Raw genomic sequence first — 9,097 nt, 5'->3', positions numbered from 1 at the left:
TTACCATTTGGATGAATTGGAACTCTGAGCCAGGTCTTTCCGTCAGTACCTGACCTGACCATAAAGACATGGATTCACAACTATGGTGTGGAGGAACTTGAGCTGTGAAACAGAACGATGACCTCAACCCTACTGAATACCATTTGGATGAACTGGAACTCTGAGCCAGGTCTTCCTATTACACAACAGTTCCTGACCTGACCATACAGACATGGATTGACAACTATGGAGTGGAGGAATTTGAGTTGCTGACACATTACCCTGACCTCAACCCTACTGAATACCATTTGGATGATTTGGAACTCTAAGTCAGGCCTTCCCATCACACAACAGTACCTGACCATAAAGACATGGATTGACAACTAGGGTGTGGAGGAACTTGAGTTACCAAAACAGAACCATGACCTCAACCCTACTGAATACCGTTTGGATGAACTGGAACTCTGAGCCAGGTCTTCCTATTTTACAACAGTTCCTGACCTGACCATGAAGTGGAGGTTCTTAGAACCTCAAAGGGGTCCAACGCCATATTAATGGCCATGTTTTGGAATGGGATTACTACCAAGGTCATATAGGTGTGATGGTCCACAAACATTGTAACATACATGTGATGTTAAAATTGTACTTCAAATACAGATGGGGTAGGAAAAAAAAAAAGTACTTGGAACAACATGGGGGAAAAAAAAAATCACATTTTTATGACCGATGTGTGCGTGGATGCTGGTTTTTTTTTTCTACGTAATTTTCCTGCTCTCGGTTATGCTTAGTCATTGGATGCGTAAGTTTGGGCGTTCATTTGGGTTTAAACCTTTTTTTTTTTAATATTAAAATTGAACAAGTTTTGAGAAACCAGGCAAGGAAAGATGCTTTGATTTCTTCCTAGCAGACAATAGATCTGGGTAGATAACATGCAGTGTGGGAGTTCATATGATGAGACTAGAATAGCTGTATGTATTGCAAAACAGTTCCTGCAACTCAGAAAACTTTCAGAAGCTGAAAATGATGGAACCACAAGATCTTGCTAGCCGTGAGCTGCGTGCCATTAAGAGAACCCTGTGCTACATCAGCAGCACTGCCTGCGCACTCTGTCTAGTCTGCACAGCAACCACACTGGTGCTTTTACTAGGCGACCGAATGGTAAGTGTCCTCGTTTCTCAGCTTATGTCATTCAAATGGATTCTGTGTTTGTACAGTTTGATGGAGGTCTCAAGGTGACTTCAATCGTCTGTTCTCAACTGGTGGGACGTGCACCCAGGGGAGTCCTCCTGATAGGGCCACGGGGCTCCTACTGTATATACGTAGGTTTGGATCTTTATCAAATATTTGAACTCCTTTGTAGTTGTCTGCAGACATAATGGGTTGTTCAGAAGATAGTTATACACAATATGAGGTACCGGTGATAAATGGACCTACACCTAGGACCACAAAAAAGAGAGAAAAGAAAGAAAGAGAGAAAAGGAAAGAAAGAAAGAAAGAAAGAAAGAAAGAAAGAAAGAAAGAAAGAAAGAAAGAAAGAAAGAAAGAAAGAAAGAAAGAAAGAAAGAGAGAGAGAAAGAAAGAAAGAAAGAAAGAAAGAAAGAAAGAGAGAAAGAAAGAAAGAAAGAGAAAGAAAGAAAGAAAGAAAGAAAGAAAGAAAGAAAGAAAGAAAGAAAGAAAGAAAGAAAGAAAGAAAGAAAGAAAGAGAAAGAAAGTGTTATGGTTTACTATTATGTCCACTGACACCAATGTTGGGGGATAATATTGTGGAGAAAGAAAGAAAGAAAGAAAGAAAGAAAGAAAGAAAGAAAGAAAGAAAGAAAGAAAGAAAGAAAGAAAAAGAAAGAAAGTGTTATGGTTTACTATTATGTCCACTGACACCAATGTTGGGGGATAATATTGTGGAGAAAGAAAGAAAGAAAGAAAGAAAGAAAGAAAGAAAGAAAGAAAGAAAGAAAGAAAGAAAGAAAGAAAGAAAGAAAGAAAGAAAGTGTTATGGTTTACTATTATGTCCACTGACACCAATGTTGGGGGATAATATTGCGGAGAAAGAAAGAAAGAAAGCAAGAAAGAAAGAAAGAAAGAAAGAAAGAAAGAAAGAGAAAGAAAGTGTTATGGTTTACTATTATGTCCACTGACACCAATGTTGGGGGATAATATTGTGGAGAAAGAAAGAAAGAAAGAAAGAAAGAAAGAAAGAAAGAAAGAAAGAAAGAAAGAAAGAAAAAGAAAGAAAGTGTTATGGTTTACTATTATGTCCACTGACACCAATGTTGGGGGATAATATTGTGGAGAAAGAAAGAAAGAAAGAAAGAAAGAAAGAAAGAAAGAAAGAAAGAAAGAAAGAAAGAAAGAAAGAAAAAGAAAGAAAGTGTTATGGTTTACTATTATGTCCACTGACACCAATGTTGGGGGATAATATTGCGGAGAAAGAAAGAAAGAAAGCAAGAAAGAAAGAAAGAAAAAGAAAGAAAGCAAATGTCAGGGTTTACTATTGTGTTCACTGACACCAATGTTGGGGGATAATATTGTGGCCTCTGCCAGAAAGAGAGGTTTCTTCCAATAGCACCAAGGGGCAGAGCATGTTAAAAAGGGCACTAACACTTGACCTCTGACACCAATGTTGAGGGTTATTATTGCATCCACTAACACCAATGTTGGGGGTTATTATTGCAGTCACTGAGACCAAAGTTGGGGGTTATTATTGCATACACTGAGACCAATGTTGGGGGTTATTATTGCATACACTGAGACCAATGATGTTGGGGGTTATTATTGCATCCACTGACACCAATGTTGGGGGTTATTATTGCATCCACTGACACCAATGTTGGGGTTATTATTGCAGTCACTGACACCAATGTTGGGTTATTATTGCATACATTGACACCAATGTTGGGGTTATTATTGCTTACGCTGACACCAATGTTGGAGTTTTTATTGCATCCACTGACACCAATGTTGGGTTATTATTGCATCCACTGACACCAATGTTGGGTTATTATTGCATCCACTGACACCAATGTTGGGTTATTATTGCATACATTGACACCAATGTTGGGGTTATTATTGCATACGCTGACACCAATTTTGGGGTTATTATTACATCCACTGACACCAATGTTGGGGTTATTATTGCATACACTGACACCAATGTTGGGGGTTATTATTGCAGTCACTGAGACCAATGTTGGGGTTATTATTGCATACGCTGACACTAAAGTTGGGGTTGTTATTGCATCCACTGAGACCAATGTTGGGGTTATTATTGCAGTCACTGACACCAATGTTGGGGGTTATTTTTGCATCCACTGACACCAATGTTGGAGTTTTTATTGCATCCACTGACACCAATGTTGGGTTATTATTGCATACATTGACACCAATGTTGGGGTTATTATTGCATACGCTGACACCAATGTTGGAGTTATTATTGCATCCACTGACACCAATGTTGGGTTATTATTGCATACATTGCCACCAATGTTGGGGTTATTATTGCATACGCTGACACCAATGTTGGGTTATTATTGCATACGCTGACACCAATGTTGGGTTATTATTGCATACATTGACACCAATGTTGGGGTTATTATTGCATCCACTGACACCAATGTTGGGGGTATTATTGCATCCACTGACACCAATGTTGGAGTTATTATTGCATCCACTAACACCAATGTTGGGTTATTATTGCATACACTGAGACCAATGATGTTGGAGGTTATTATTGCATCCACTGACACCAATGTTGGGCGTTATTGTTGCATACACTGACACCAATGTTGGGGGTTATTATTGCATACGCTGAAACCAATGTTGGGGGTTAATTTTGCATCAACTGACACCAATGTTGGGGGTTATTATTGCGGCCTCTGACACAAATGTTGGGGTTTACTGTTGCGTCCACTGACACCAATGCCGGGGGTTATTGTACTCCAACTTTTTCAGTGTGCATTGCAATACGCTGTATAAAATTCCGCAGGACCAGATAGATAGATGGACAGATAGAGTTGTTTACTTTCAACTTTGGGCTTCTTGCACTCTTTGTATAGCAGGGCTGAAGTTTGATAGGAGGAGAGAGCAGAGTGATATAGAGATGAGCTCATCATTGGGCTGTTTTTCCTTTCACTGCCTAGTCACAGGATGGGGGGGGTCCAGGATGACCTGGGGTCAGAGGAAGTGAGTTGAATGATGCTGGCTGTCAGACTGAGGACATCTAGTGGCAGAAAAAAGTACTGCGAGAAAAATGTCTGCATTGGAGCTGAATATTGCAGTAAACACTGATTGGACTGTCCATTGTTATCCTGTTATTTTTGAGCAGCATTCATATGATGGTACTTTAGTGTTGGGTGGAGTGGGGAAGGGTTGGACCCTCTGTCAGTTTTTTTTTGTTGCCTGTAGAGTTTCATCTCTCTATTTGTACTGGTGACCATTGTCACCAATAAAGAAGGAGATGGGGAATCCAACATTGTGGGTTGTCTTCAGAACAAGAGGCAAGGGGAAATCTTCCAATTACCCGTTGCCTGTAGAGTTTCATCTCTCTATTTGTACTGGTGCCCATTGTCACCAGGAAAGAAGGTGATGGGGAATCCAAAATTGTGGGTTGTCTTCAGAACAAGAGGCAAGGGGAAATCTTCCAATTACCTGTTGCCTGCAGAGTTTCATCTCTATATTTGTACTGGTGACCATTGTCACCAAGAAAGAAGGTGATGATGAATCCAAAGTTGTCTTCAGAACAAAGGGCATGGGGAAATCTTCCAATTACCTGTTGCCTGTAGAGTTTCATCTCTCTGTTTGTACTGGTGACCATTGTCACCAAGAAAGAAAGTGATGGGGAATCCAAAATTGTGGGTTGTCTTCAGAACAATTGAGGCAAGGGGAAATCTTCCAATTACCTGTTGCCTGTAGAGTTTCATCTCTATATTTGTACTGGTGACCATTGCCACCAAGAAAGATGGTGATGGGGAATCCAAAGTTGTGGGTTGTCTTCAGAACAAAGGGCATGGGGAAATCTTCCAATTACCCGTTGCCCGGAGAGTGTCATCTCTATATTTGTACTGGTGACCATTGTCACCAAGAAAGATGGTGATGGGGAATCCAAAGTTGTGGGTTGTCTTCAGAACAAAGGGCATGGGGAAATCTTCCAATTACCTGTTGCCTGTAGAGTTTCATCTCTCTGTTTGTACTGGTGACCATTGTCATCAAGAAAGAAAGTGATGGGGAATCCAAAATTGTGGGTTGTCTTCAGAACAATTGAGGCAAGGGGAAATCTTCCAATTACCTGTTGCCTGTAGAGTTTCATCTCTATATTTGTACTGGTGACCATTGCCACCAAGAAAGATGGTGATGGGGAATCCAAAGTTGTGGGTTGTCTTCAGAACAAGAGGCAAGGGGAAACCTTTTTTACGCAGCTCTTTACATATACTGTATATTGTACATTTACATCAGTCCCTGCCCTCAAGGGGTGTGCAATCTAAGGTCCCTAACCTTGGATTGATTTTATACCATTTTATATACTGACTTGTCAAATACCTTTGTGAATATCGGATATTATTATACAGTGGAGTTTTATGGAAGATATCACCGGATTCCAGTGCACTCTCTATCTGTTTCGTAGAGTTGTGCAAAGATTCCCAGGCTGGAGAGCACTGCAAAGCCGTGGATATTATTATTTACTACAGAAGGAAACGCTTGAATGTATTTTTAATAGACATTTCTCTACAGTCGGGATAGTATCCTTTCATCACTTGTGCGTTGACAGTTTGTATCTATTTGCCAACAACTCCTCAGTCTAGGTGCCTATGGCCTACGGCCAAACTGTACATTGCTGTTTTCTGAGGTCCATGGAGAATACTTGGACTGACATAGGAAAATACTTTTTTTTTTTTTTACCACAATATATCAGCCTTTCTCAACCTTTTTAACACGGAGGAACCCTTAAAAAAGACTTTAGGTCTCAAGAAACCCCTGCTAATTGCTACTATATTTATAGCACATGGTACATTGAGTACTGTGGCATTGTACGATGGCATGAACTGTGAGTTATGAATAAATAAAAGAATAACAAAGGTGGCATGCTTGGCATATTTGACACTCAGGGCTGCTCTGTTCAACAAAATTATTTTCAATAATGAAAATGAAAAGAAATACAGTAATCATGTTAATGGACAAGAAAGAATGCCTACCCTACATTGCTGGTCAGTGAATGCCTACCCTACATTGCTGGTAAGTGAATGCCTACCCTATATTGCTGTTCAGTGAACGTCTACCCTACTTTGATGGTCAATGAAAGCACACCCTACATTGGTGGTCAGTGAAAGCATACCCTATATTGATGGTCAGTGAAAGCCTACCCTACATTGGGGGGTCAGTGAAAACGTACCATACATTGATGGTCAGTGAAAGCCTACCCTACATTGCTGGTCAGTGAATGCCTACCCTACATTGCTGGTAAGTGAATGCCTACCCTATATTGCTGTTCAATGAACGTCTACCCTACTTTGATGGTCAATGAAAGCACACCCTACATTGGTGGTCAGTGAAAGCATACCCTATATTGATGGTCAGTGAAAGCCTACCCTACATTGGGGGGTCAGTGAAAACGTACCATACATTGATGGTCAGTGAATGCCTACACTACATTGGTGGTCAGTGAAAGCCTACAATACATTGGTGGTCAGTGAAAGCCTACCCTACATTGGGGGTTCAGTGAAAGAGTACCCTAGATTGATGGTCAGTGAAAGCCTACACTACATTGGTGGTTAGTGAAAGCCTACCTTACATTGATGGTCAGTGAAAGCCTACCCTACATTGATGGTCAGTGAAAGCCTACCCTACATTGATAGTCATTGAATGTCTACCCTACATTGGGGACCACTGAAAGGCCTACCCAACATTGAGGTCAGTGAATGTCTACCCTACATTGGTGGCCAGTGAAAGCCGACCCTACATTGATGGTCAGTGGAAGCCCACCCTACATTGGTAGTCAAAGTATATCCTATGCTGATGGTCAGTGAAAGATTATCCTACACTGGGGGGTCAGTGAAAGAGTACCCTACATTGATGATAAGTCAAATCCTACCCTACATTGGTGGTCAGTGGAAGCCTACTCTACATCGGGGTCAGTAAATGTCTACCCTACACTGATGGTTAGTGAAAGCCTACCCTACATTGATGGTCAGTGAAAGCCTATCTTACATTGGTGGTCAGTGAAAGCCCACCCTACATTGATAGTCATTGAATGTCTACCCTACTTTGGGGATCACTGAAAGCCTACCCAACATTGGGGTCACTGAAAGCCTACCCAATATTGGTGGTCAATGAATGTCTACCTTACATTGGTGGTTAGTGAAAGCATATTCTACATTGGTAGTCAGTGAAAGCCTACTCTACATTGGTGGTCAGTGAAAGCCTACCTTACACTGACGGTCAGTGAAAGCCTTCCCCACATTGATGGTCAGTGAAAGCCTACCCTACATTGGTGGTTAGTTAACGTCTACCCTGCATTGGTGGTTAGTGAAAGCATATCCTACATTGGTGGTCAGGTAAAGCCTGCCCTACATTGGTGGTCAGTGAAAGCCTTCCCTACACTGGTGGTCAGTGAAAGCCTTCCCTACATGGATGGTCAGTGAAAGCCTACCCTACATTGGTGGTTAGTGAATGTCTACCCTACATTGGTGGTTAGTGAAAGCATATCCTACATTGGTGGTCAGTGAAAGCCTACCCTACATTGGAGGTCAGCGAAAGCCTACCCTACATTGGTGGTCAGTGAAAGCCTTCCCTACATGGATGGTCACTGAAAGCCTACCCTACATTGGTGGTCAGTGAAAGGCTACTTTACATTGGCAATCAGTGAAAGTCTCACTCTACACTGGGATTCGGTGGAGAAGCCACCATAGATTGGTGGTCAGTGGAAGAAGGACCCTTCTACATTAATAGTCACTGGGCAAGGGCCCCATTACACTGGTGATCAGTGGGAATAATGTCTCTTACATTCACACTGAATAGGAAGAATGTCCCCCTTATAGATAGCTAACAAGGATCATTGGTGTCTCTAGTCATTTATCTGAGAGGCATGAATTGCCCATTGCTCAAGGAACCCCTAGCAACTCCTAAAGGAACCCAAGGGCTCCACAGAACCCTGGTTGAGGATAACTGGCATTTATGTTTTTTATTTTGTTTTTGTTTTTTAAAATAAGGGGCTACATCCATTTAAAATGAAAAAAGGGAAGCGACTCCGTGTGATCATTTTCTAGCATTGGATCACTTCCCAATTTTTGCCTGATTCATCATTCGCATTCAAATTTCTTCTCGCTTACAAATGAATACAAGAGACAAAAAGAAACCCGCAAGACCACATGCTGTTTTCCTGATGATTTAAAGCAAACGCCAGCTTATAATCAGCAGAAGCATATATAATTCTCCCCGCTGTGCGCTGTGGATTGCTTAAAAGGGTTTTTTTTGTTTTTTTTTTAATGATATTTTGTTTTAATTGTATTTTAAATTCTATTAAAGAGAAGGAAAACAAATTGTGATAAATTTAAACCTCACCAGGATCAGACAGCAATGAATTAGAAAAAATAAAACCAAAATTAATCACAAAGTGGGATTATTGTTATAAATAATGAATTGCATTCTTTTTTTCTTTTTTTTCAATTTAATTGCTAACTCTGCGGGTTTCTGTACCTTCCTTAGGTATGCAGAGAAGAGGTGATTTTTTGCGAGTTCTGGGATTCTTAATTGCTGAATTACATTTATAATTTATATTTACATTTATAAATATTTATTTATATTTTCATTTATAAATTACATTTAGAATTGATACTTATTGTTGCAATAAAGTGTTACTAAACCCCGGACCCTGCGTTCACTATATTTGGTCTCCCTGGACCCTGCATTCATTATATCCGCTCTCCCCTGACCCTGCATTCATTATATCCGCTCTGCCCGGACCCTGCATTCACTATATCTGGTCTCCCCGGACCCCGCATTCACTATATCCGCTCTCCCCGGACCCTGCATTCACTATATCCGCTCTCCCTGGACCCTGCATTCACTATATCTGGTCTCCCTGGACCCTGCATTCACTATATCTGGTCTCCCTGGACCCTGCATTCAC

General features: G+C 40.9%; 1 protein-coding gene across 1 annotated transcript in view; it reads left to right on the top strand.

Moving 5' to 3' along the window:
* The first annotated feature begins 1,002 nt into the window (after nucleotides 1-1,002).
* Nucleotides 1,003-9,097, top strand: part of TNFSF8 (TNF superfamily member 8) — a 70,411-nt gene continuing 62,316 nt past the window's right edge. The window contains exon 1 of the mRNA XM_089673520.1: nucleotides 1,003-1,211. Coding sequence (XP_089529646.1) covers nucleotides 1,003-1,211 — 209 coding nt within the window. The remainder of the gene's footprint in view (nucleotides 1,212-9,097) is intronic.

Source organism: Staurois parvus, unplaced genomic scaffold, assembly GCF_062004578.1.
Source record: "Staurois parvus isolate SC_StPar_1 unplaced genomic scaffold, SC_StPar_1.0 ptg000140l, whole genome shotgun sequence".
NCBI classification, from domain to species: domain Eukaryota; kingdom Metazoa; phylum Chordata; class Amphibia; order Anura; family Ranidae; genus Staurois; species Staurois parvus.
Note: the sequence above shows the minus strand (reverse complement) of the source record. Positions and strands in the feature narration are given on the sequence as shown.